At 37.6% G+C, this 27227-nt stretch overlaps 2 protein-coding genes across 20 annotated transcripts in view; one reads left to right on the top strand and one right to left on the bottom strand.

Moving 5' to 3' along the window:
* LOC111196860 (NACHT, LRR and PYD domains-containing protein 14-like) overlaps positions 1-27227 on the bottom strand; it is a 318472-nt gene that overhangs the window by 48278 nt on the left and 242967 nt on the right. The window lies entirely within an intron of this gene.
* Positions 13280-27227, top strand: part of LOC111196650 (zinc finger protein 239) — a 307776-nt gene continuing 293828 nt past the window's right edge. The window contains exons 1-8 of one of the 4 annotated variants that reach the window (XM_049477154.1): positions 13280-13462; positions 14244-14340; positions 15374-15481; positions 15616-15723; positions 18827-18875; positions 19517-19706; positions 19957-21757; positions 22455-22628. In XM_049477154.1, the coding sequence (XP_049333111.1) occupies positions 14291-14340; positions 15374-15481; positions 15616-15723; positions 18827-18875; positions 19517-19706; positions 19957-21757; positions 22455-22628 (2480 nt within the window). In that variant the 5' untranslated portion in view covers positions 13280-13462; positions 14244-14290. Of the gene's footprint in view, positions 13463-13556; positions 13892-14043; positions 14341-15373; positions 15482-15615; positions 15724-18826; positions 18876-19516; positions 19707-19956; positions 21758-22454; positions 22629-27227 lie in introns of those variants that run through there. The other 3 variants (XM_049477155.1, XM_049477156.1, XM_049477158.1) reach the window with 3 other exon arrangements.

Here is a 27227-nt window from a genome sequence, read left to right as displayed (position 1 = left end):
GGGGCTCACCAGAGCGAGAAACCCGACGAGTTGGAGCAGAGGAGGTCGGAGGACGCTTGGGACGTCCACGGGGCCTAGGAGCAGGCTTACCAGGAAAACGAGCATGAAACTCCACGAGCAAGGCAGGGTCCAGCACGTCTTTGGCAGCCACCCAACAACGCTCCTCCGGACCATACCCCTCCCAATCGATAAGGTATTGGAGTACACCCCCACGTCTGCGTGAATCCAGCACCTCCCGGACAGAATACGTGGACGACCCCTCCCCCTCCACAGCCGCGGGTGGAACATCAGCCGGTGCAGCGTCAGCGAGCGGACCCGGGACCATAGGCTTGAGGAGAGATACATGGAAAGAATTATTAACACGATACTGAGGGGGTAACTCCACCTTGTAAGTAACTTCATTAATACGTGACAAAATCTTAAGAGGACCAATAAACTTAGGCAGGAGCTTTCTACAACTACCCTCAAACCTAAAGTCCCGGGTAGAGAGCCACACCCGATCTCCTGGTTGGTAGTCTGGGTTGTCACCACGGTGCTTGTCAGCACGCTCCTTGTACACGCGCAGTACCTCAGAGACTTTACGATGCGTGTCTTCCCACACCTGCTCACTGCGCTTCATCCATTCATCCACAGCCGGCACATCAGTGGACACCGCTGTCCAAGGAGCTAGAGGAGGCTGAAAACCCAGAACACACTGAAAGGGGGTGAGGCCAGAGGTAGTGTTAACTAGGGAGTTTTGTGCTATTTCAGCCCAGACGAGGTATTGTGACCAATCAGTGGGATGTTTGAAGCAGTATGTGCGGAGGAATTTCCCGAGTTCCTGATTAACCCTCTCACATTGACCGTTACATGTAGGGTGGAACCCAGAAGTGAGACTGACATGTACACCGAGATGTTCAAAAAATGCCTTCCACACACGAGAAGTAAATTGAGGACCACGGTCAGACAAAATATCTTCGGGGATACCAAAGTGTCTAAATACATGCATATAAATAGCTTGAGCAGTTTGGAAGGCAGTAGGCAGAGCTGGGAATGGAATAAATTTAACCCCTCTAGAGAAACGATCAACAATAGTGAGAACTGTAGTATAACCCTCAGATACAGGCAGATCAGTAACAAAATCAACCGCTATATGCGACCAAGGTCTCTCAGGTACAGGGAGAGGTAGTAGCTTACCGGCTGGAAGGGTTTTAGGCGTTTTACATTGCGCACAGACAGAGCAGGAGGTAACGAAAGAGTGAACATCAGCACGCATAGAATCCCACCAGTAACGGGCAGAGAGTAATTGTAACGTGCGTGTGACACCAGGATGACCAGAGGTTAAAGCGGAATGAGCCCAGGTGATGAGCCTGTCTCGAAACTGAACGGGTACGAACGTTTTACCCTGAGGACAGTCCTCAGAATTGGGCTGATTAGCGTTACTTTGGCGAATCTGATCGTCTAACTCCCATTGAATGGTTGCGATCTGAACAGAGGGAGGAAGAATGCGTTCAGCCTCCTGGGGCTGGGATGCGCTGTCCACAGTGCTGTAAACCCTGGACAGCGCATCAGCTTTAGTATTACGGTTTCCCGGACGGAACGAGATCGAGAAGTTAAATCTAGAGAAAAAAAGAGACCAACGTGCTTGTCTCGGATTAAGTCGTTTAGCCGTGCGGAGGTATTCCAAATTCTTGTGATCAGTATACACAGTGAACGGATGAACGGACCCCTCCAGCCAGTGACGCCATTCTTCTAGAGCTAATTTCACAGCAAGAAGTTCCCTATCCCCTATCCCATAGTTACGCTCCGCAGGGGAAAGCTTGCGTGAGAAGAAGGCTACAGGAAACAATTTGGGTGGCGACCCACTACGCTGAGAGAGAACCGCGCCAACACCCGATTCGGAAGCGTCCACTTCCACTACGAAGGGAAACTCGGGATTAGGGTGCCTAAGTACAGGGGCTGAAGTGAACGCAGCTTTCAGCTCACTGAAAGCGCGATCTGCTTCGGTTGACCACTTCAGGATTTTAGCAGCCCCCTTAGTGAGAGCAGTCAGGGGCGCAGCAATGGAGCTAAAGTTACGGATGAACCGCCTATAAAAATTAGCGAAGCCAAGGAATCGCTGGAGTTCTTTAATGGTCTGGGGCACTGGCCAATTAGTAACGGCAGTTACTTTCTCATCGTCCATAAGGACACCGGAGGAACTGATAACGTAGCCGAGAAATGTGACCCTTTGAGTGTGGAACTCACATTTCTCGGCTTTGGCAAACAGACTATGTTCTCTCAGGCGTTGGAGAACTTGGCGGACATGCTGAATGTGTGTGGGGAGATCTGGTGAATAGATAAGGATATCGTCTATAAAAAGGACAACAGAGTGATTAATGAGATCGCGAAATATGTCATTCATAAACGACTGGAATATAGCTGGGGCGTTAGCGAGACCGTAGCTCATGACCAGGTATTCATAGTGGCCGTTGGTGGTGGAAAACGCCGTTTTCCATTCGTCACCTTCCCTGATGCGAATGAGATTATAAGCGCTACGGAGATCGAGTTTGGTGAAGTACACGGCATTACGTAACTGTTCGAGAGCTGCTGGGATTAACGGGAGCGGGTAAGCGAACTTTTTAGTAATGTCGTTTAAGCCTCTGTAATCTATGCAGGGTCTCAAACCCCCATCCTTCTTCTTCACGAAGAAGAAACCTGAACCAACTGGGGATTTGGATGGGCGAATGAAACCCTGCGCAAGAGCTTCACTAACATACTCTTCCATAGCCTTCTCCTCATCACGAGACAATGGGTACACACGAGCTTTGGGCAGTACAGAACCCTCTATTAAATCAATAGAGCAATCATAGGGGCGATGCGGAGGTAACTCAGTAGCTTTAGCTTTACTAAACACATCAGAAAAATCATAGTACTCGGAGGGAATATCAGGGGTATCTACAGAATTAGGGCTTTCGACAGAGGTAGATTGCAAAGAGAGTGAAATTAAAGATAAACAGTTCTCACGACAGAAAGGAGACCAGGCAGTGATGTCTCCCAGGCTCCATGAAATGACGGGGTCGTGTGTCTTTAACCATGGCGCTCCCAAAACCAGTGGATGTTCTGTGCGTGGGAGCACATAGAGAGAGAGCTGTTCCACATGTAGAGCGCTGGCTTGAAGGGTGAGAGGAAGAGTCTGCAGGGTCACAGGTTTGGAGCGTACAGTCTCTCCATCGATGGCATGGATGGAGATCGACTTGGAGAGAACTTTCGTGGGTATGGCGTGCTCCTCCACCAAATCCAGGCTGATAAAGTTCCCCTCCGACCCAGAATCTACAAGCGCTGAGACACAAAAAACATCCGTTGGAGTGGTAATAATAACAGGCAACACGAAACATTTTTCTTTAAGTTTAGAAACAGGGGTACATACCACGTTAGCGCGTGGAGTACTCTCCACGCGCTGTCCCAGAGCAGACGCTTGAGCAGAATTGGGCCGGAGTTCACAGTTAGCCCTTAGATGATCTGGACCACCACAATAGAGGCACAGGTGAAGGCGTATGCGACGCTGCCTCTCAGCGACGGATAGTCTGGATCGTGTGATGTCCATGGGCTCAGGGCTGGGTGCAGGCGCAAATTCCGGAACTGGATTCCCGGACTGGAGTAGTGCAGGGCGAACCGCAGGAGTGTGGCTAACAGCTTTGGGCTTACGGGAAAGGAGCTGATCCAGACGGATAGACAGAGCGATCAGCTGATCCAGGGTGAGTGAGTCGTCCTTGCATGCAAGTTCTCTTTGAATCTCAGGGTTAAGTCCGTGTCGAAACATGGAGATGAGAGCAGGGTCGTTCCAACCGCTGCTAGCAGCTAACGTACGGAACTCCAGAGCAAAGGCTGCCACAGATAGTTTACCTTGCTTCAAGGTAATCAGAAGCTCTCCACTAGATTGCCCATAGCGTGTATGATCAAAAACGCTGCGAAAAATAGACAAAAAAGTGTCGTAGCTGGATTCAGAAATGTTCTCCCAAATAGCTGTAGCCCAGTCCAAAGCCTTGCCAGACAGTCGAGAAATTATAAACCCGATTTTAGCTTTATCAGAAGCAGGAGGTGAGTTGCTAAAAAACACGGAGCACTGGAGCAGAAACCCATTACATTTCTCAGTGTTTCCGTCATAGACTTCGGGTTTACACACAGCGAAAAAGGGAGTAGTGGTTTTGTTAGGGCTGGCTACAGGACTAACCACTGGGCTAGGGTTCTGGGTGGACAAACCCCGGAGGTGACTCATAATCTCGGCTAGCTGCTGCTGTTGGTTAACCTGGTGGCGTGCTAGCTCGTCAACAGCTTGGGTCACACCAGCGAGCGTTTGCTGGTGCTGACCTAAAAGCCGACCCTGGTTAGCCAAACCAGACTTAATAGACTCTGTATCCGCAGTCTCTGTCATTACGGCCGAGTATCTTGTCAGGGCCAGACAGGAAGGAGACTGGTGCAGATACAATAAAATAACTTTTATTAAAGTTATAGAGTAAACAGGGGTAGTCAACAGAAACAGGGTCAATACCAAAAATGCACAGTGTAGAGAAACCATACCATAAACGGAGGACAGTCCAGAGTTCATACACGGGAAGGCAGTATCACAGGTTAGGCAAAAATCCAAAGTACAATAAACAGTCCAGGTCATACACGGTAATCCAACACAAGGGAGCAGGCAAAAATCAAAGTCGGTAGAAAACAAAAACAGGATCATACACGGAAAATAGCAAGGGCAAGAGAAACGCTTTGTATTGTAGGAATTACCAAACAGATACTCGGCGAGGTGTGAGTGTGAGCATGGTCCTTAAATACTCTGAGTAATCAGTACTCGGGGCTTCCTGGTGGCGTCATGTGACGTGACATGTGATCGGGAGTGTGTGTTGTGTCATGGAGTGGTGCGTTCTGGGTATTGTAGTTGTTACTGTGAGAATCGCAGATAGAGCTGGATGTGGGAGACACAGACGTGCTTTCAGCACCAGACATGACAAAAATACATTTTCTTTCTTGGTCCTGATATGTTTTTTAAGCTTTCACATCAAATGTAAGTAAAAAAGTAAAAAAAAAAAAAAAAAAAAAACTTAAAAAGTTGAGTTTAAAAAAACGGGTAGAACAGTTTACACTACAGCATATTTTAAATATAACTATTTTAGATTTTAACTCAAAAGGTTACTTACAGGCATTTAGATTGAACTTACCTAAATGAATAGATTTTCTGTAGTATGCATTACTTAAAAAATGTAGGCAATCACTTGCCTCAAACTCTTGAAGTTCAATCAACTTATCCGGGTTTACAGTTTTTACATTTTCTCCAAAGTGAGTCTGAGTCCGGTGTGTATGATATGTGGATTATGGCTGTAGTTCAGTGGAGTCTTTATTGATTGATCTCAGAAAATTGGAATGCAGCTCAATGCTAGTGATTCTTTAGTTTGACTTTTCATGTTGTGTAAATAGATTGTTTGTGTTGCATCCAATTTTTAGATCCTCCCCACTTTATGATCCACCTTACACCCAGAGACCTTATTACACTATTCAACTTCAGGTAAACCTAAAATCCCCCATACATTACACATATCAAACCCCAGAACCTACTAATAATATTCATATATATAAATATATAAAATATAATAATCTAACCAGCACAGTGCCGTCCATCTGTTATCAAGCATCAGCCGCTAACTCAGCTCTGAAAACAGCTTCCACCCTCCAACCTTCACTGCTGATCCGGCTAATCACTAGCATTGAGCTGCATTCCAGTTTTCTGAGATCAATCACTAAAGACTCCACTGAACTACAGCCATAATCCACATATCATATAAACCCCCAGAAAACAGGGGACAATGAACCCAAAAATACTTCAAAAAGCACCCAGAGACGGATCAAAACAAAGAGCTGGAGAGTTCTGAAGTTTCCAGCATTGAGTCCAGACCCAAATCATACTGAACTCCGGTGAAGAGATCTTAAACCTGATCTTAAAACTGCTGTTGGGAGAAGAAACCCTTCAGATACGAGAGATCTGGAGCAGATTACAGAAGAAGAGTCCAGAGTTCCAGCTGAGAGGTGGAAGAAGGTTGTTGATGGTTACAGGAAACAACTGATTTCAGTGTTTTTTTTTTCAAGCGGTGTGCAACCAAATATTATTTTGAGGGTGCAAATAATTTAGTTTGGTCTGATTTTGGAATTTTGTTTGAAATGTTATTTTAGTGTTGTGTTTTTCTGTTTTTTTATGTGTGTCTATTTACAATACTCTCAAAAGAAATCATTTCAGGGGTGCCAACACTTTTAGTCATGACTGTATTTGAATATTTAAATTTTAGACACTGAACTGTTCCAACCAAACAAAGAAACAAAAAAGGATTTCCACCTAAATCCACAAACCACTTCCTTATTTTAAGGTTTAATGGAAATAATGAGATTAATAAAAATCTGGCTAATAAAAAGCTAAACATCAGCTTCCTCCAAAACAGAGGCATTATTGTTTCACACAGGGATTCTTTAACAACATAGTAAAATTCAACCTACAAACTTCAACAAGACTGCAGGATCAAACTCACTGTGTAAGAAGAAACATATTTTTATAAGAATTAGATCATTTAAAGTTAATCAAAATATTAATCCTACCTTTATATTTCTGAATTCTGCAGTAAAATCAGTCGTCTGTTTCGTAACGCAGCGTCTCTTCATAAACTGAAGGTATTTCTGAGGTGTGTATCACATTAACTGGTTAGACTGGTTTTTAGATCGTTTAGTCAGATTTTAGAATGTTTTCAGGTGTGTCTTCATATAAACACAAAACAACACAGCAGAGTCTCCATCTAGTGGGCAGTTATCAGAAAAATCTCTATTATTATTCAGCAATATTTTTAAAGTATTCCTGAAAGGATAAACTATAACTTTTCACATACAACATTCCAAAAACATCCTGAAAATGTGTAACATAATAATGATTTGCATCACAAAGTAACAATGTAATAAATATAAATAACATTTCATATGCAACATTCCTAGTTTCACAAAAACTGGTATCTAAAGTAACTTTCTTTATACTTAAATACAATAATTAAACATACAAAAATACAACATAATAATTACTTTGGTTTCACACAAATGAATAATATTAAAATGTTAGTCCTTTTATTTTTGAATCCTGGTTCCTTACAGTGTTTCTTCCTCCAGCTCTGAGTGAGTTTTTTCACAGCCACTGTTTTATATATATATATGTGTGTGTGTGTGTGTAACAGACTCATTACTACACCCTTCTCAAAACCAGCTGAAGGGCCACGCAGACACAGGGGGGCAGAAGCCATTTTAAAAAGCTTTGATTGGTTAGAACCACTGTCAGTCACTGTCAGTTTAAATTAGTTGCTTTTTATTTTAGTTAATTTATAAAATATATGCTTATTAAATATTATGTAATGATTCACATGCACCTATTGTCACCCCTGAAGGGTTAGAAGGGCCTCACTGCACACCACTGACAAAAATAAAGATGTCGGGACTAAAGAAAAACATCTTTTACCCATAAAAAGTGGCACCTCTCATACTGGATTTACTTTGGACAAAATGTATTAGACACCACACACTGAAATTATTGTATCTAAACTATTATTCACTACAGTATTCAAACTAAAAGTAATATTTAAATAAAATACCTTTAAAATGCATTTTCTAAAACATTGCACTTAGGAAAACAAATTAAAAACACATAGGTATATAGTATTATATAACTTTGGCCGGTAAAGTGATAATTGTATAAAGTCATGAAAAATGCTAAAACTAAATACCCTATCAGAGCAGTAGAGGGTGCTCCATGCAGGGACTCCACTTTAGTTCAGGTTGAAGGGCGTATGGAGTCAAATTGGGGTCTTTAATGCTGACGAGAAAATAAAACTGTCACAAAAAAAATCTCCACGAATTGCAAAAAAAAATCTAATTTTGCAAACAAAGAAGAGAACATAAGTTACCTTTTTTCAATTGTAATATTTTTTTTAGAATTAATCTTTTGCAAAAACACTTTTTCTTTGCGTTTTGCACTTTGCGTTCCTTTTTTCTCTTTGCAATACTTTCCCTCCTTTGCGTTCCTCCGTTTTGTTTGCGAGTCTATTTTGACCCCTTTTTGACGTGGGGGCGTGGGGAGAGGAGAGGGGCGTGGCTATGGAGGAACGCATCATCAGCTGGAGCCTCTGCTCAGCCTAGACGCTAACCAGGCTGAACAACAGCTATTTAACAGTTATAATTCATAAGTTAATTCTAATCATTTATTTTACATATACCTAACTACTGAATTATATAATATTGTTGTTTTCAGTTAAATTAAGCAAAACGCTGAATTTTAGCTTCTTTTTTATCCAGCGTTCTTGCTGCAGTTACACGCGGCCGCCTGTAGATGGTGGATTTTAACAGTGAAAAACGCCATTAAAACGCAACGCTGCAAAAACGATCTAAATAAAAAGGAAAAACACAGAACGTTTAATTTGTACCACGGCCGGGAAACTTACTATTTTCTTGATGGAACCATATACTCTGTAAACACTCAGAATAAAAAGGTAAAACACAGAAAGACCTCCAAGTTTATTTAAACTTCAATGTAATATAGATAAAATAAAATAATAAAACAGAACATAACAAAAAAGAATATTAATGTTCAATTTCCAGTGTGATTATACAAAATATCAAAAGTAATATTTGCTCTTTAGTGTGAGGTACTGTATCTTACATCTGACATTTAAATGTTTTCATGTTTTCTATTATTATTTTAATAATTAATATATTTTTGCTTTTAGGATAACTTCATATGGGCACACTGCACATGTGTGTCTAACCTTATCTCACAGTCTCCTCTTTTTTATTTTTCTGTCATGTGTTTGTGTGTATCTGTATAAAAGTTCCTGGAACAGACTAATTTCCACAGGGAGATTAATACATTATTTTTTATGCTATGTTCGGTTTTATTATCTTATTTTATCTATATTATTTTGAAGTCCAAATTGGTAAAAATATGTAAAATAAATGATTAGAATTAACTTATGAATTATAACTGTTAAATAGCTGTTGTTCAGCCTGGTTAGCGTCTAGGCTGAGCAGAGGCTCCAGCTGATGACGCGTTCCTCCATAGCCACGCCCCTCTCCTCTCCCCACGCCCCCACGTCAAAAAGGGGTCAAAATAGACTCGCAAACAAAACGGAGGAACGCAAAGGAGGGAAAGTATTGCAAAGAGAAAAAAGGAACGCAAAGTGCAAAACGCAAAGAAAAAGTGTTTTTGCAAAAGATTAATTCTAAAAAAAATATTACAATTAAAAAAAGGTAACTTATGTTCTCTTCTTTGTTTGCAAAATTTGATTTTTTTTGCAATTCGTGGACATTTTTTCGTGACAGTTTTATTTTCTCGTCAGCATTAAAGACCCCAATTTGACTCCATAAGGGCGGGGCTTCACACTGGGAAGGAGCTGCCAGAGAGCAGACAAACGCATCACTGGATCCTGATGCTCCCATACTACACTCTAGTGTCTGTTTGGTGGAACACCTCACACTGTAAGCTGTACACAGCACAAGCTGCATTTCCTTCACTCTCCCCATTAAACCTGACTGTCTCCCCAAAAGCTCATTAACAAAATTACTAAAGCTATCTCAGCTGTACTTACTTCTTATTTATTTAGCTATACATTTACAGACACTGAATATTTCTTATGTCACTACTTCTATAGGCCAAGAACATATATGAATATAATGTATTTAACTGAAACTTGTCTATACAACCAATCATTTATAAAGTAAAATCTTAAAAAATATCAGGGGTGCCCAGCCTTTCTTATACCATAGTAACTATGTGAAATTTAATTGAGTTTTATGTATTATTAGGTACACACATCAGGCATTACAACTGCAGTTATGATTGGAAATAAAAGCTTTGTCAGGGATTAACATAATGACTGATTAAGCTCAGTTTCAGACCCTTTGGCCTAATTGAGCTATTTTGACTCTGATGTACTGAGCTGTACAGCTTTGTAGTGTTGGAACACTAATAGATTGAAAGAACTCCTCCAGGGTTTTACAGAGATAAACATGTTCAGTATTCTTTGGAAATAAAATATTTTCAGGGATTAAATTAATAACTGATTAAGCTCAATTTTTGAGCCTGACCTGCAATAAACTGAGCTTTAAATTCAGATCATTGAGAAAATAAACATTCCACAGTAATCAAACAAAATACATTCTAGGTTTTGTATAGAGAACATATTTGTTCTGTTTAACTTTTTCTCCAGTATAACAACCGCTGAGAAAACCTGAAGCAAGTATCAACGCATGCGCAGAATGCCACTGACCTGAACCTGCTGGCGTGAATCTGCTGGAATAAATCCGCGGCTCTGCAGACAGACCCTTCTCCAAAGAACGGAGCACTACTTTCCCCTACTGGTGATTCTAAAATTACACCACCACTTCCACTTCCATAACCATATTACAGGATGAAAAACTGTATTAATTATCCGGTAAAATAAGCTGTGTTTAATTCTTCTTGATTGGAGGAAAGGAGCGCTGCCTCCATCTAATATCATTAAAATGTTCTGCCTTTTATATAAATAATCTCTGGCGTGTTTGAGCATCTAATAATGATATAAAACATTATGTTCTAAAGAACAGATCCTTCTGTAAAATCTCTGCAGGTCGTATTATTTGTATTATTTTAAAGCAGTAGTTTATATTAGCGCTTCCCTCAGGTGCTCTTTATGATTCTTTGATTCAGATTCCTGTCAACATTAGCCTGTTAGCAGCTAACAGAGTTAGCAGTGAATTAGCTCTCTTTCTCTTACACTGTTCAATAAACTGAGAAAAGCACGAATAATTTATGGGTAAATTGATGAGATTAAACTAATTCAGATTTAATTAGTATAATTAAAGGCTGATTTTTGGTAAGTTAGGAAAAAGCTGAATTAGCTAGCTTCCTAGTGTTGGCTAGGCTAGCTACTGAATTTACCCAAAGTTTCTGAGTAGAAAGAGCATTTATTTTCTGTTTTCTGTGACAAAAAAGGTTTTTAAACGGTTTGGAGAAACTAATTGCCACCATTCTAACAATTCTTCAAATAACTGTTTTAAGCTAACTTGCCTCCGTAAGAGTAAATTATCCTCAAATTTGACCTCAGTTTAAGATTCCAGTTTAATTGTTAGCGTTCACTAGCTAACAGATTTAACGTTTATTTACACAGTTTTTAAACCAAAGTTTAGGTTTTTTGTTTTTTTTAAACATTACTCACACCTTCACTGTTTCTTATAATTCATATATTCTTTTTCTCTACAGTCTCTCTCAGTCAGAAATAAAAAAAACTGATATTTTTTATTATAATTAGCTAAACAGTTCTGTCTTTCAAGCTATTGCATGTTTCCTTTTATATCAAATATTTCAAATGGATAAAGATTGTGCTGTATAATGGATGTAATTGATTTAAAGTCTTTATAAGTTATTGAATAGATCAATATTAGTTTTAGTCTTCCAGATATCTGCATTTAATATCAGGAAGGAACTCCCCATCTACAGCAAGTCATCTAATATTTGATATTTTTTAATGATGGTGTGGTTTAATTGTGGAATCAGAATGTTTGAAACTTGAATTTATTTGAGTTTAATTTAAATAACCCCTCCAAATGTAGCCAATCAACCGGTCTTGGTGAATGTCTCTGTTCTAATTATGGTAAATACGGCCTGCGGAGGTTTTATAGAAGGATCTGGTCTTTAGCACATATTATTTTATATCATTAATAGAAGCCCAAACACGCCAGAGATTATTTATATAACATGCAGAACATCTTAATGACACTAGATGCAGGCAATTCTCCTTTCTTCCAGCAAGAAGAGCTTTACTTATATATCTATGTATATATACATTTACTTTAATTCTTCTTTTAAGTGTTAAAATATAATGTGAATATCATGCACAATATAGTATATTTTATAACAGCAGTTACTATTATAAATAAATTGATTGGAAAAGTATATATATGTTACCCATCTAAGAACTTGTTTAGGAAAATTAATTCATTTTAATATTAATTACACATGATATTTTGTAAGGTCAATGAGAATTTGTCTGGATGATCACTTAATTTAAATTTTAATATGAATGTATGTGTACACAACGTTCTTAATGTTTGAACAATTACAAGAGATACCTTTATAAAAAAATTTCACAGTAATATATGTATACAGAAATAGAGGGTCAGGTGGACGGGTGCTTGTGAACAGGGTGGATTTAACACACAACTGCTTTAAAAGATTCAGTGCTAGATAGTGTAAATGAAGCATCAGGCTGGAGGATTAACAAAACATATCAGATGTAATAAAGAAGACATTGTTTAGCTGTTTAATACGTCTGAATTTGTATTTGAGTGGTAAATAAAATGATTTAGTGGCTACGGGGTTTGAACAGAACAGAAGTTTTGGGAATAAATAAATAAGGATCATTATTCTGAATACGCTTTATACAGGTCCTCAGAAACACTGCCATTCCAATCAATTTTACTGTTTTATTACTCTTTTTTAATTGAATAGTGAAAGTGTTAGCTAAAATAACTGCATTTATAATTATAATAATTATAACACAAACAATGATACATAAATAAGGTGTATTTATATGTAAATGAGAGCTGTTCACTGAGACTCCATAAATACAGTAAGTTAAATTTTCAAACCCTGTTCAGATCAGCTCAGAGGAGATCAGTTATACTGCTCTTCTTCTTCTTCTTCTTCTTCTTCTTCTTCTTCTTCTGTTGAAGCAGTGAATTTTACACTGCAGTGATGTTTACAGAGCAGCAGGTGCTCTGTCGAATTGTGCTACCTTGCCGAACTGTGCTACCCTAGTGTATATTTAAAGGTAAAAATACAAAAAAATCACCATATTAGAACATTCTCTTGGCAGGAGTGTAGGTAGTATAACTGAATAGCCTAAATCACTGTATCTTTGTGAAGTTAAGGTAAAAAAGAGGTGATTAGAAACAGTTTTTCTTTTGTTTGTTTTTAAATTGTTTATTATTATTTATTATTATTTGTTTAATTGAGATTTACTTTTATGTAAACCTTAAGCAAATAATGACAGTGAGCTCAGGCGGTTTAATGCAGTCATGGAAAACAGAATCATCATGAAGGACTATAAAACATTATGAGATGTGGGTCGTAGCATGCGCAGTGGCATGGAGGAGCACTTTTGGACGGGTAGCAGAACTCGGCAGAACACCGGTCTGAAAACTGGGGGTTTACAGCTGTGTGGGAGAAACTTAAGGCTCATGAATATTCAAACATTTCATTCAGCCCTGTGATATGATTGGCTGACAATAGCAAATAACCAACAGAAGCTCCGCCCACCCAGTGCCTATTCGCTCTGAGAGAGTGAGAGGGCGGGGCTTAGAGAGAGGCAGGTGAGACGCAGGTAAAGGAGGAAGTGAAAGTAAGTTCAGTCTCCTCCATTAGAAGAGGACAGAAGTCCGGATTCACTCGGTAAGTTCAGAACTGAAGAGAATGTAGAACAGAACCGTGTAGCTTAAAGTCAGAACCGGTTCTAAAGGTTCCTCAGATCTTTCCTCGGTTCTTTAAGCTCAGCTCAGTGTCCGATTCCACTGGAAGAACCAGGATCAGCATGGAGATCTGAACCGGGCCTGGATCAGACCTGGACCTGGTCTAGATCAGACCGGCTGGAGAACAATCAGCTGTAACAGATCAATAATGCTGTAAACTGAAGAGAAATGCGCAGATATAGATTGATATTTATTGATCACAGTGTAGTTTATGCTGTTTAAAGCGCATTACTGCTTAATGTGGACTTTGATCTGTTGGGGAGATAAAAACACGGAGCTGCTATAAAGGCGTGTTTATATGCAGTAGCGCTGTTCAACCAGCAGGGGGAGCAACGGAGCTCAAGATCACGTGGTGTGTTAGTGTTTTTAATCCTGCTGTTTTATATTATACTTAAATAATCTCTCTATTCTGTTTCAGTAACATAATAATAATATCATTAATAATAATAGAACAGTGTGTATATTTATAATGTTGTGTAATGCAGTAATATTACTAATAATAATTAAATTATAATCATTATAATAACAGTAAATGTTTCTGTAATCTGTAGAATAATGTGTAATGAGGGTAAATCACACTGTTATGTATCGTTCTCTGTTTGTTTTGTTTTGTTAGTTTATCAGGTTTTGTTTAATGCAGTTCTGATGATAATGTCATTATTGTAAGAATAAAGGTTTTATTGTAACGGCTGATCTGTTCTCAGGGGTCGGTGTCGGCAGTGTTCAGCTGTGTGTGAATGAAGAAGAGTAAATGATGGATCTTCAGAACTCCAGCAGTGGAGGAGGACCTCCTGTCCTAAAGTGAGTAAATTAAGTGATGGGTTTAATATGTAAAGTAGTTTTGTATTGTAATGGTTTCAGCTCTAATCCTGGAGCTGTGATCTGCATATTTTACAGTTTTAAAATATTGAGAACAGAGTTTCTCCTGGACCAGAGTCAGAACCCTGTGCTGTATTTAAACACAGAGAAACACTTAACAAACCAGCCAGTTATTCTTATAGTAGAATGTGATTCTAATCTGTATTTAAAGTAAAAAATCTGCCTTTAATATCTAATTGTTAATATTAATAATATGTTTCCTTCTGGCACAGGAACAGTATTAGGTGGTTGCTGTAGTGATATTATGCTGTTGCTAGGTGGTTGCTATGGTATGGGGTGGTTGCACATTTATGTTGAAAATATGGTTCAAATTTTTTAACATAATTGTGATGATTTGCTCAAAATCTGGATCGGATTAGTCTGTAGTGAAAGTGAACTCTGAACCAGATCCATTGTGAGGATCCGTCTCGGATTTTACCACACGCTGTCTGTGTTTACATTAGCATTAGAAATGAGGAAATCCTGATGTGCTGCATTTATATAGATCAGATGGAAGTGATTGGGTTTGTTATTAAAGCTGTGGAATGAAGCTTCTCACAGAAAGACTTGTTCTATTCTGTTCTGATCTGTATCTCTGTTAGAGTTCAGTATAAAAATATACCTTTTAGTTTATAATACTGTATAATTGTGTAATTGTGTAGCTCTTACCAATACATGTTATTAACTAGACACAGATCTATAAAATACATATAGTAAATATGATCTAATCAGGTGATGACATTGTGACATCATAACAAACACACAAATATATTCAACAGTATTGTTAAAGAAATTAAAATATGTATATTTATTAGACGAGCGTTTTTCAGTTTGGGGCAGCTGACAGAAAGCTTCGGGACACTTCTGGGACGGTTATGAAGAAGTTAGTCTGGAATCTGTGAATAAGTTTTAGTAAAGGAACACATTACTCCACACTTTACTCTCATCATGGATCATCATTAAGATCTGTTTACAGGGAGAAGAGAGCAGCATCTCCAGCCCCCAGTGGAGTGTCTATGAAGAGTGACTGGTCCATGATGAATCCTCCAAACTTCAGCGGTGGAGGAGGAAGCTCTGGGTCTCGGTACATCACTGCACTAAACTACTGTTCTGTTCTGAGAGTGAAGCTCTTCAGTTCCTGATCTTTATTAAAGATGTGCTGTGTGTTGGAGTGTCACTGTGTAAATGCTGGAGTTTCACTGTGTTTAATGTTAACAGAACTGAAACCCAGAGAGGAGCTTCTCCAGAACCCAGCTGTGTTTCTATGAAGAGTGACGCGTCCATCGGACTTCCTCCTACTTTCAGCAGTGAAGATATGAGATCTGAGTGAGTGAAACATCAAAACCCTTTCACTGATTTACTAAAATGTACCTTTTTAAAGCATAACACACACACACGCACAGGAGGTCAGTGTGAGATTCTCTGTATGTAATGATCAGTGTAAACAGCTGGGTGTGATGGGAAGCAGGGTTTAGAACAATGAGAGTAAATTACAATATCAGCTACAGGTTAGAGAATTACACACATATATCTATATAAAGGGGTGTACGATACTGATAAAAACAATATCTCAATAACTTTCAGATTTTTTTCAGAAAAAAGTATTTTATTGTAATAAACTGCACTTAACAATATATTTAATATTTAATTCCTTGACACAAACAAAAAACATTACATTCATCAGTTCAAATATCGAACAGTGCACATGTGTGTAAACCATGTGACCTACCAGATATTCTAGAGTAAACAAATGCATCAGTGTGAAATTTGCTAAACAAAGTTATATTTATATTAGTGATATCAATCAAATTAAAATTAATTGTATTAATGGAAACAATGATCTGTGGTTTAATCTGTATTTAGTTATTTATTTATTTATTTTTAGTGGGTGTTATTCCCTTGGGAAGGGGACAACAATTGTTGTGTCTGGCAGACTATATCTAGACTAGGAGCTAATGACAGTATAAATTAGAATATTTTAATGTGCTTTAATGGATGAAATAAGAGTATAAAATCCATATTTTAACTTCAACAACCTGGAAAGAAGAAACCTGCCATCAGCTGAGTGTGTGTGTGTGTGTGTGTGTGAGAGAGAGAGAGAGAGAGAGCATGACAGAGAGAAAGATTTCAGCACAATGACTGTGTGTCAACAGTTTGGAGGAAAATGAAACGTGAATTAAATTGATTGGCTCACGTGACAGCACAAGTAACTACGAGCACACTCACGACACAAACATGTACCAACGTGACGGACTTATTACCTGCCAGTGTGAGCTCAGAGTTAGCCTATGCTAGCTAGCTCACTGCATGACCATCCTCAATGCACACGTGCAGCAATCTATCCTAAAACATCACCTAGTGAACACGTGGAATAAAGACGTTTTGATTGTTGTTTTTCCCCAGTAATTAGCATACTCAATAATGTCAGCTCACACATCAACAACACAGTAATTAAGATATTATCATAGACAATATGTATCACACACCCTAATCTAAATATAGAGACAGTAGAGGGATATGTTAGTATTGTTACTCTGACCTGGTGCCGGAGGAAAACTCCTGAACGGGGCGGGGTTGTGACATGTGGGGTATAATTAACGAATTAATTGACTTATTGTATGATAAATTATCATGACGGTGATCATTTATTAAATGCTAATGAATTAAAAATATTATTGATGGTAAACTAAAGCTTATATACAGGTGCTGGTCAACGAATTAGAATAATTTGAAATAGTGCAATCATGAAATTCTTTGAATGCATTTTTTGTGCAGAAAGCAAATCAGGTGTTCACCGCACTAATCACAGAACTCGTTACCTGGAAAAAAATTTGCTCAGCTGAGCTTTCCAAAAGGCCCATTTAGGCCATTTAACTGTGACACTGTTGTTTTATTGAATTAGAATAATGGAGAAACCGTTTCATTGAATTAGAATAAATGCTCGAATTTTTGTTTTCTGTGAAGAGTGTTCACTGTGCAGTATAAAGTCAGGGTTGAGTAGAATTTCTAAGTTGTAAAATCAATCATGGGTAAGCAGCGCGACCTCTCAACCAGAATAGTGGCTCAAATTCAAGCCCTTCGCCAACAAGACTTGACCCAAACTAAAATTGCTGAGCAGCTCGGCATCAGCCAGTCTTCCGTCTGCAAAGCTCTCAAGAAAAACTGCAGCAAGCCGGCCAACTCGCCTGACCTCAATGTCATTGAAAACCTTTGGGCCATCGTCAAGCGGAAAATTCGCGACAGAAAGCCTACTACGCTGGACCAACTGAAGCAGAACATCGCCACTGCCTGGGAAGCTGTGAGTGTGCAAATCGATGCTGCGGAGACTTCAGGCAGTCATACAAGCCAAGGGGGCAGCCACAAAATACTGAGAAAGTGATGATTGTAATTATAATAAAAATTATTCTAATTCAATGAAACGGTTTCTCCATTATTCTAATTCAATAAAACAACAGTGTCACAGTTAAATGGCCTAAATGGGCCTTTTGGAAAGCTCAGCTGAGCAAATTTTTTTCCAGGTAACGAGTTCTGTGATTAATCTAACGAGTAGGACAGGTGCGGTGAACACCTGATTTGCTTTCTGCACAAACAATGCATTCAAAGAATTTCATGATTGCACTATTTCAAATTATTCTAATTCGTTGACCAGCACCTGTAAGCACTGGAACGTTTCTCCTAACTTTACAAAAATTATTCTCCACTCAAAGCTTTATGACACAGAGCACATTAGTGCCATCTGGTGGACAAAACCACCAGTGCTATATGTGTCTGCTAAAAAAAGAAACATTTTGCTTGTTTCATAGCTCTAAAAACAGTTTTCCAACATATTAAAAACATGACATTTATTGCTTCTTTAATAGCAGGAAATAAAACTTTATCAATCTTTTGTTGTGCATGTATTTAACATCTCAGTTGCTGGGGTGAGTACATACATCCAGGATTGGGCAGAATGTGTTCTAGTACAATACATAGAACAGTAATGTATTCAGAATAAATTAGAATACACTTTAGAACATATTTTGATAATTCATGCTGGAAAACTTTTTAGGTGTTTCCTGTCTAATTACATTCACGTTGTTGCTGATTGGCACTGTTTATAATTTAATTATGTGTGATTATTGTTAATTGTAGAACAAATTAAGCATTGACACAACGGTTCAAAGCAACTGTTTTTACCTGTGCCTCAAAACGTTAGATAAAGGGTGACATAATTGCAAAAATCTTTATTTACCTTTACAAATCTTTATTATTAAAAAGTTAAGAAACATTTAGAAAAGTGTTGGTTTAATGCAGGTTTTCTTTTACTTTAATCTGATTTTCTGATATTCTTTATTTTATTATTAATAACATATTTAGTTGAAACAAAAGCTTTTTAGATCAGAATATTTATTAATGTGGATTACAGTGTGGAATATCTTGTTATCCACAGTAAGAAGAAAATAAAGAGTTACAGGAAAAAACTGGACCACATATTCAAGGTTAGTCCTAAACCATATATTTGATGGGGTTCTCCCTGATTTCTTTTACATTTCAGTTTAATTTCACTTTAAAATTTTGATACTAATCATAATTTATTTAGCTTCAGTTTATGGAGCATTATAACTGTTATATTATAATGTTATAGGAGAACTTTGGTGTAAAATTGACTCTTTGTGCAGTAAAACATTTTAAAAAGTAAGAATAGCACACCTCCGCTCTCCTACAGATTTCTGAGATACAGTATTTTTATGCTTTTTGCCCCTCACTCTTTACAAAGCCCGCTTTGGGGCATATTTTGCCCCGGCAGATAAATCGCTTATTACACCGTTATTCAGTTCAAAGTAGCTCCAAACCTCCTTGCTAGAATCCAGATGCCCTGACATTTAAAACGAGGCATTATTAACTTTTTAAGTGCAAGAACCTCATTAAAAAACAATGTTTACATCCCATGCTGCTAGCTTTTAGCTCTGGGCACCACCATCACGGTACTGATAATGACAGACATATTGATGCTACTCAGTAACATGATGTTTAAATCCTTTTACAGACCAGAGCATTCAAAGCTCCTTTTCTCCTCAGATCAGTGTAACAGCTTTACTGTAACAGCTTTACTGATTCTCTGATGTTTGTTCTTAATCAGAAGCTGCAGGAGAAGTTTATCTCTCTAGTGAAGAACGAGCTGAACACATTCAAGAAGCTCCTGAGTCCAGATTACCCAGCATGCTCTGAGGGAGAGGTGGAGGATGATCAGAGAGAGGGGGTGCTGAAGATCACACTGCACATCCTGAGGAACATGAATCAGACAGACCTCGCCAATACACTAGAGAGCAGTAAGAGTTCTGGGTCATGAGAATGGGGAACAACTTGTGCTAATTTATTTCCTCAGAGGAGTTCTGCTTTTTAAATTAGAATAATCAGCAATAATTAACTGGATTTTGTAATGATAAGATATTGAGTCGCAGCATCAAATGTATCCTTAAACCTAATAATTATCTACTGTATCAAAGTCGTTCTACACAGGGGTCTTTTATGATTATCACAGCTAATTACATTTTCCTTATTCTCTTCCTCTGCAATCAGCATTGGCCCCAGCATGCCAACGAGAGCTCAAATCCAAGCTGAGAGATAAATATCAGATACTTAATGAAGGAATCTCAGGCCATGTAAAGTCAGCACTTCTGAATGAGATCTACACAGAGCTCTACATCACAGAGGGAGATGGAGGAGATGTCAATCAGGAACATGAGGTGAAACAAATTGAAGCTGCATCCAGGAAAAGGACAACAGAGGAAAGACGAATAAAATGCAACGATATCTTTAAACCATTACCAGAACAGAAACAACCAATCAGAACTGTACTGACTAAAGGAGTTGCTGGAATTGGAAAAACAGTCTCTGTGCAGAAGTTCATTCTGGACTGGTCTGAAGGAAAAGTAAATCAGGACGTCCTCTTCATATTTCCACTTCCTTTTAGAGAGCTGAATCTGATGAAGGAGAAGAAGCTCAGTCTGGTGAAACTTCTTCAGACCTTTTTCCCAGAAACACACAATTTAAAACCAAGACATTATAGGAGCTACAAGATCATGTTTGTTTTTGATGGTCTGGATGAGTGTCGACTTCCTCTAGATTTCCAGAACAATGAGAATTTGGTGAATATAGAAGAGCAAACCTCAGTGGATGTTCTGCTGACAAACCTCATCAAGGGGAATCTGCTTCCCTCTGCTCTCCTCTGGATCACCTCTCGACCAGCAGCAGCCAATCAGATCCCTCCTGAGTGTTTTGACCAGGTAACAGAAGTGCGGGGTTTCAGTGACCCTCAGAAACAGGAGTACTTCAGTAAGAGGATCAGTGATAAGGACCTGGCCAACAAAGTCTTCACACACATCAGGTCTTCAAGAAGCCTCTACATCATGTGCCACATACCGGTCTTCTGCTGGATTACAGCCACTGTTCTAGAGAGAATGCTGAGTGAAGCTGAGAGTGGAGAAATTCCCAAAACCCTGACACAGATGTTCACACACTTCCTGATCTTTCAGATCAAACACAAGAGCCAGAAGTACAGTGGGAAAAGTGACATTGATGTTCAGCAGACTAGAACAAGTATCCTGGCTCTGGGGAAACTGGCGTTCCAGCAGCTGGAGAAAGGAAACCTAATCTTCTATGAGGAAGATCTAAGAGAGAGTGGCATCGATTTTAGAGAAGTTTCAGTGTACTCAGGAGTGTGTACCCAGATCTTCAGGGAGGAACATGAGCTGCACCTGGGGAAGGTCTTCAGCTTTGTACATCTGAGCGTTCAGGAGTTTCTTGCTGCTTTATATGCATTTCTCTGCTTCATTGACAGAAGCGTTCTGAATCAGCAAACCACTAAAAACCAAAACACTGAACTATCTGAACTCTTCAGCAGGTCATCGATGACTGAATTCCTCAGTAGTGCCATTAAAAAAGCCTTACAGAGTGAGAGTGGACACCTGGACCTGTTCCTTCGTTTCCTCCTGGGTCTCTCACTGGAGTCTAATCAGAATCTGTTACTAGTCGTACTGACACAGACAGAGAGGATCTCTGACAGCAATGAGGAAATCATCAAATACATCAAGAAGAAGATTGAGGAGAACTCATCTCCAGAGAAATCCATCAATCTGTTCCACTGTCTAAATGAACTGAATGATCATTCTCTGGTGCAGGAAGTGCAGAAATACCTGAGCAGAGGTGGTGACCGTCGTCTTCAAAAGGCCAGGCTCTCTCCTGCTCAGTGGTCAGCTCTGGTGTTTGTGTTGGTGAACTCAGAAGAAGAGCTAGAGGAGTTTAACCTCAGTAAATATGATCCATCAGAGGAGTGTTTTCTGAGGCTGCTGCCAGTAGTTAAAATATCCAGAAAAGCTGTGTGAGTATTTTTTTAGGCCTTTACACAGTTTTTAATCAACTGCTGATGTGGAGAATCAGTTTCCATTTAATCACAGGTGGATTCACATTATTCACATTATCACATATAAGCATTCATTCTCATTTTTTGTGTAATAATAATTAAACCATCATTTTAATGTAAACAGTACATGAAGTTTTTGTCTTAGACTGATTAAATACAATCTTTAAAAAAAGGTTTTGGGCAAGTTATATGTTTTTGTTAAAATAAATGCACATCTCTTGCAGATCCACTCTAAAGTAGCACTGGGTGATTTGACTAAAAAATCATATCTCAATATGCTTTGGAGAAATGATGATTAGCAATACAACATAACAATTTCATATAGAACATATATTTTAAGTGTCTTTATTTATTTCTAATATATATACATATATGTGCGAGAAGGTGTAATGTGCAAGTTGAGTTCAACTTGGAAAATAGAATAAATTCACATACTCCAAAAAGCCTTGCTCGTTCTCTGTTTTGATAAACATTTTCTTTTCTATTTTAACTCATTATAATCTGTCCCTGGTGAACTGTATGCCCATGCTGATCACCAGCTCTTTAGACAGACAATCCATTTCACAGTTTAATTCTATTTTCTGTTCTTTGTCAATCCATTCAAGTATTCTTCTTTGGTTTATTGTAAAATCATTAGTTTATTCTTGATTTTTAGACTAGCTTCATGTAACCTTGGAGTAAAGACGTGTGGAAATCTGGAATCAGTTTTAAACCTGGAAAACTCCACCCTGAAAGAGCTGGACCTCAGTAACAACGACCTGCAGGATTCAGGAGTGGAGCTGCTCTCTGCTGGACTGAAGAGTTCACACTGTAAACTGCAGATTCTCAGGTCAGTGTTTCAGGTTATCACAGAGCAAAATAACAAACAAGACAACAAATAAAACCGTAATTAATTAAAGAAACTAAATTACACAGAAGGATGTGCAAGGTTAGTCTGAACAGGCTATTCTTTCCAGGTTGGCAAAGGAGAGGAGCCCTAAACAATTCTCCCTGCTCAGACTTTTCCATGCCCTTTAATTTGTCATGATACTGCATCTACAGACTAAATACAAAGAGTAATTGTACTCTTTCATGCTCATTTCCTTTTTTCTTTTAACTTTTATGTATGTGTGTATGTATGATAGGAAATGTAAAATGTCCGCATCAAAAAAGACATACAACATAGTTCATACATGAGCTAAAAGCACCACATATATGTTGTTACTTGTAGAAAAAAAATAATAAAAGAAAGAAGCTAGGTCCAGCATTCTCTGTGGTAAAGCACAGCACACACTCAGGTTTACTACACTCTCAGCATAGCTATACATGTAAAAGGGCAGTGCACCTTTTGTAAGGAGCTCTTAAAGGGACAGTGTACATATTACTGAATACTGGCAGTTACATATTTCCATCAGGCCATTTAAATCTTAATAAGGTCTTTTCCCTATTGTAAGCATGTGTGCAATAACAAACACTTCCTGAGTCCAATCCTATTCACCATGCGTTCTTTATTCCAGCGCCCCACGTTAGCTTCATCTCCCCTCAAAAATACAAGTATATAATAGTATTTTAAATGACACCATTAATAATTGCATTTTACATTTCTTACATTCATTCTTTTATTTACATTTAAATATCCACTATAAAAACTTGTCTTAAGAAGAACAAATGTAATTGCAGTTAATCACAAATGTTGTCATTATTAATCTGATTATATTTCTTAAACGATTGACACCACTAGAAAAAATATTAAATGTGGCATGTACAAAAGTAACAGCATAATACATGTTACATTTAGGAAATCACTAAAATGTGTTATTTAAACATTAAAGACATTGTAAAATCATTTGTGCTTGTGTTTATTCCTACATTTTCAGATTAGCTTTGTGTAATATAGGAAGAAAGACATGTGAAAATCTGGAATCAGATTGAAAAGTGTGCCAAAACTCAGAAGCAAAAAAACTAAAGCAAAATCAAAGGAGAGATTCCAGAAGCAAAAGTCTTTAACAGAAAAATCCAAAAAAAATATACAGAAAATTCACAAAAACACAAAAATAAAAGCAATGACTGGCAAAATCCAAACTGAAATAATTTTCAAATAACTGCAAAGGATAATAAAGTAACCAAGTAGATTTAAACATATATATTTGCTGTATATTTTTTTCTCTTTTGAATTTGTAACATACAATTTTTGATTTTGATTCCTAACATTTTTTTAAGAGATGCAGATATTTTTTCCATTTCTATGTGTTCTGTGAGTGAGTTTTCCCATTGAATGCTGGTGATTTTTTCCTTGATTTCCAGTTTGTGAGAATTGTTTTTTTGGCGATGGTTAGCACCACCAAAAGTGCTCTGCTTTCCTCCTGGTTTAGGTTTGTGGTTCACGTGTCACCAAGCAGGCAGAGTGATGGGGATGGAGAGATTGGCTGTTAAAATAGTGGAGTTAGCCGAGTTATAACAAGCTGCCAGAAGTGTTTAATTGGTGGGCAGTACCATAGAGCATGTATGTAATTTTCTGGAGTGTTTAGTGAGCAGTGTATGCAGATTTCTGAATCTACTAGTCCCATTTTATGTAACTTTTGCTTAGTGTAGTAAACCCTGTGAATTACTCTATATTGTATAAGGTGGAGGTTAGTATTGTTAGTCATGGTGAATGTGTTTTCTATAATGTTTCTCCAGAAATCAGCATTGGGGGTAATTAAGATATCTTCTTCCCATTTTTTATTGGGATAGTGACTGTTTGGTCTAATTTGAATAAAAGCCTATATATTTCTGATAGAATTTTGTCTGAAAAAGAGATATTAAGGAATTCTGAAATTGGTGGGCTAAGTTCTAGTATTGGGTAATCTTTGATTTTTGAGTTTAACATAGATCTAAGTTGGAGATATTCCAAAAACTGGTTCCTCTCAAAGCTATATTTCTAGGTTAGATGTGAGAAAGTAGCCGAGTTATTGTTGTGTAGAACGTGGTGTAAATGTGTAATACCTTTTTCTTTCCGTTTTTGTAGTTTTGGGTTTTTTTTTGGTAGTGGGAAGTCGGGGTTGTGCCATATGGGTGAACAATTAGTGGGTGCAAGTCTAGTGTTTGTGTTCTTATGAATTTTCCACCAAGCTGTCAGAGTCGAAGATATAATTGGGTTTTTGAAACAAGGGTGGCGATTGATTGTTGTGCTAATAAATAGTAAGTCTGAGATTTGTATTTCATTAATTGATGTTCGTTCTACTTTTCTCCATATTTCATCAGTTTGATTTGGTTTTATCCATTTAATAATGTACTTTAATTGGTTTGCAAATGTTTGGCTGATTAGTCTGGTCTCATCTTTGATTGATGGAATTGTTGTTTTTGTTCTTTGTTATGTTTTACTTGGTTAGCTAAGAATTTACCAGATTTGTTGTTTAAATAAATTGTGATTAAATTGTTTATATCTTAGTCGTTGTGTTAAAACTTGAGTCCTCTTTTTTTATAAGTTCATTATACTGTGATTCACATTCTTTTAACTCTTTTTTAATTTTATCTGATGGGTTTTTTATCATTTCATTTGACAATTCTCTGATGTTGTAAATTAGACTCATTTTCCATAACTTTCTTCTTCTTACAGGAAGAGTAAGAGATGATTTTGCCTCTTAGTACTGCTTTCCCAGTTTCCCATAGTATTGTTGGTGTGGTTTCTGGAGAATCATTTATTTCTAGGAAAGATGCCCACTCTTTTTTGACGTAGCTGTCAAATTCTGGGTCTGTAAGTAACAAGGAATTTAGACGCCAGCTGAAAGTTTTATATAGTGGATTTATGTTCCATATAAGTGAAACTGGAGCATGGTCACTGATTATTATAGGGTGATATTTTATGTTATATTATATTATATTTATATTATATTTTTCTGATATATTAGCTATAATAGAATTGCTGGTTAAAAAATAGTCAATGCGAAAATATGAGTGTTAGGCTGGAGAAAAGAAAGAAAATTCTTTAGTGTTTGGGTTTTTGAGGCGCCAACCATCCCTGAGCCCAAAGTCTGTCATGTATTGTTTAATGATATCTGTTGAATGCCAGTAACGTGTATTGTGTGCCATAGTTAATCTGTCTATACATGGGTCAATGATTGAATTAAAGTCTCCTCCAATTATAATTGTGGAATCTGATATATTGTTTATATGGTTGAAAAACTCATGAAAGAAGGATGGGTTATAAATGTTGGGGCCAAAAAAATGCTATTGTTAAGGGTGTGTTGCTGATGTTGATGTTAATTATGATGTATCTACCTGTGTCTGATATAGTGGTGTTATGTGTGAAGAGGATTTTTTGGTTTATTAGTATTGATTCTCCTCTTTGTTTGGAGTTATAGTAGGCTGAGAATATATGGGTGAATTGTGGTGATCTGAGCTTATGATGATTTGTTTCTGATAGATGTGTTTCTTGTAGTAAACAAATGTCTGCCTTTAGTAAAGTGAGATGGTTTAGTACCTTGGCTTGCTTAATCTGTGTGCCAATACTACGTATGTTCTAGTTTATGACATGCAGACATGTTGTGATGTACAGATTAATAATGTTTATCAATGATATGATATGAGTGTGCAGATGTTTGAGGATATTTTCTGGTGTGTGTGGAATGGAGTGAAAACAAAAATGCATTTTTCGGATCTGGGATATATAGTAGTAATAAAATAGAGGTTGGTGCAAAGAGATTCAGAAAGGAGTGATTAAATGCAAACAAAGTAGAAGAGACATAACATAAGATAAAAAGTGTTGGATTTGGTATGACACATGTTATGACATTGAGACGTTGCATGCATTAAGTTATTGCTAAGTGTTTCCTTGTGATTTCTATGGGATTTTGTGAACGTATTAATGTGCGTGCATTAGTATATTTGCGGGTGCGTGTGTATTTGCGCGTAATGGATGGATGAGGTGGCATGAGGAATTTTAATAAACAAGTAAATATTAACAAAATAATAAACATAGAATCATAAACAACATTTTTTGGTCTATCTTGCACACAAGGGCGTAGGAGCAGGTTTGATATTGGGGGGGACACATTTGCCAATATGAACCCAAGCCCACCCTATAGTTTCTTAGAACAACATTTGTGGAAATTACTTTTAATCACAAATAATATTTTTTTTTCTGTATTTTGTTTTTTATTAGTTAACAAAGTGATTTTACAACCTAAACATGTGACTTCACATTACATTTACTGTTGTAAGAAAAATTATCAGTTATCACCTAATATTTAAAATAATATAACAGATTTGGTTGTTATTATTATTATTATTATTATTATTATTATAATCATGTATTGGCATGTCAATTCTGTTGTATATTTACATTTTCTCCACTCTTTAAAAAAAATCCTACGCTTTTATTTTTCTATTAAGAGCTCTTCTAAAGATTGGTGTCCTTTTATGTAAAAGAATGTAACTTTACGTTTCATAAAGATTTTAATTATAAACG

The sequence above is a fragment of the Astyanax mexicanus genome, chromosome 4 (assembly GCF_023375975.1).
Source record: "Astyanax mexicanus isolate ESR-SI-001 chromosome 4, AstMex3_surface, whole genome shotgun sequence".
Classification (NCBI taxonomy): Eukaryota; Metazoa; Chordata; class Actinopteri; order Characiformes; family Acestrorhamphidae; genus Astyanax; species Astyanax mexicanus.
The sequence above is the reverse complement of the archived record's forward strand: the minus strand, read 5'-3'. Positions and strand labels throughout refer to the sequence as shown.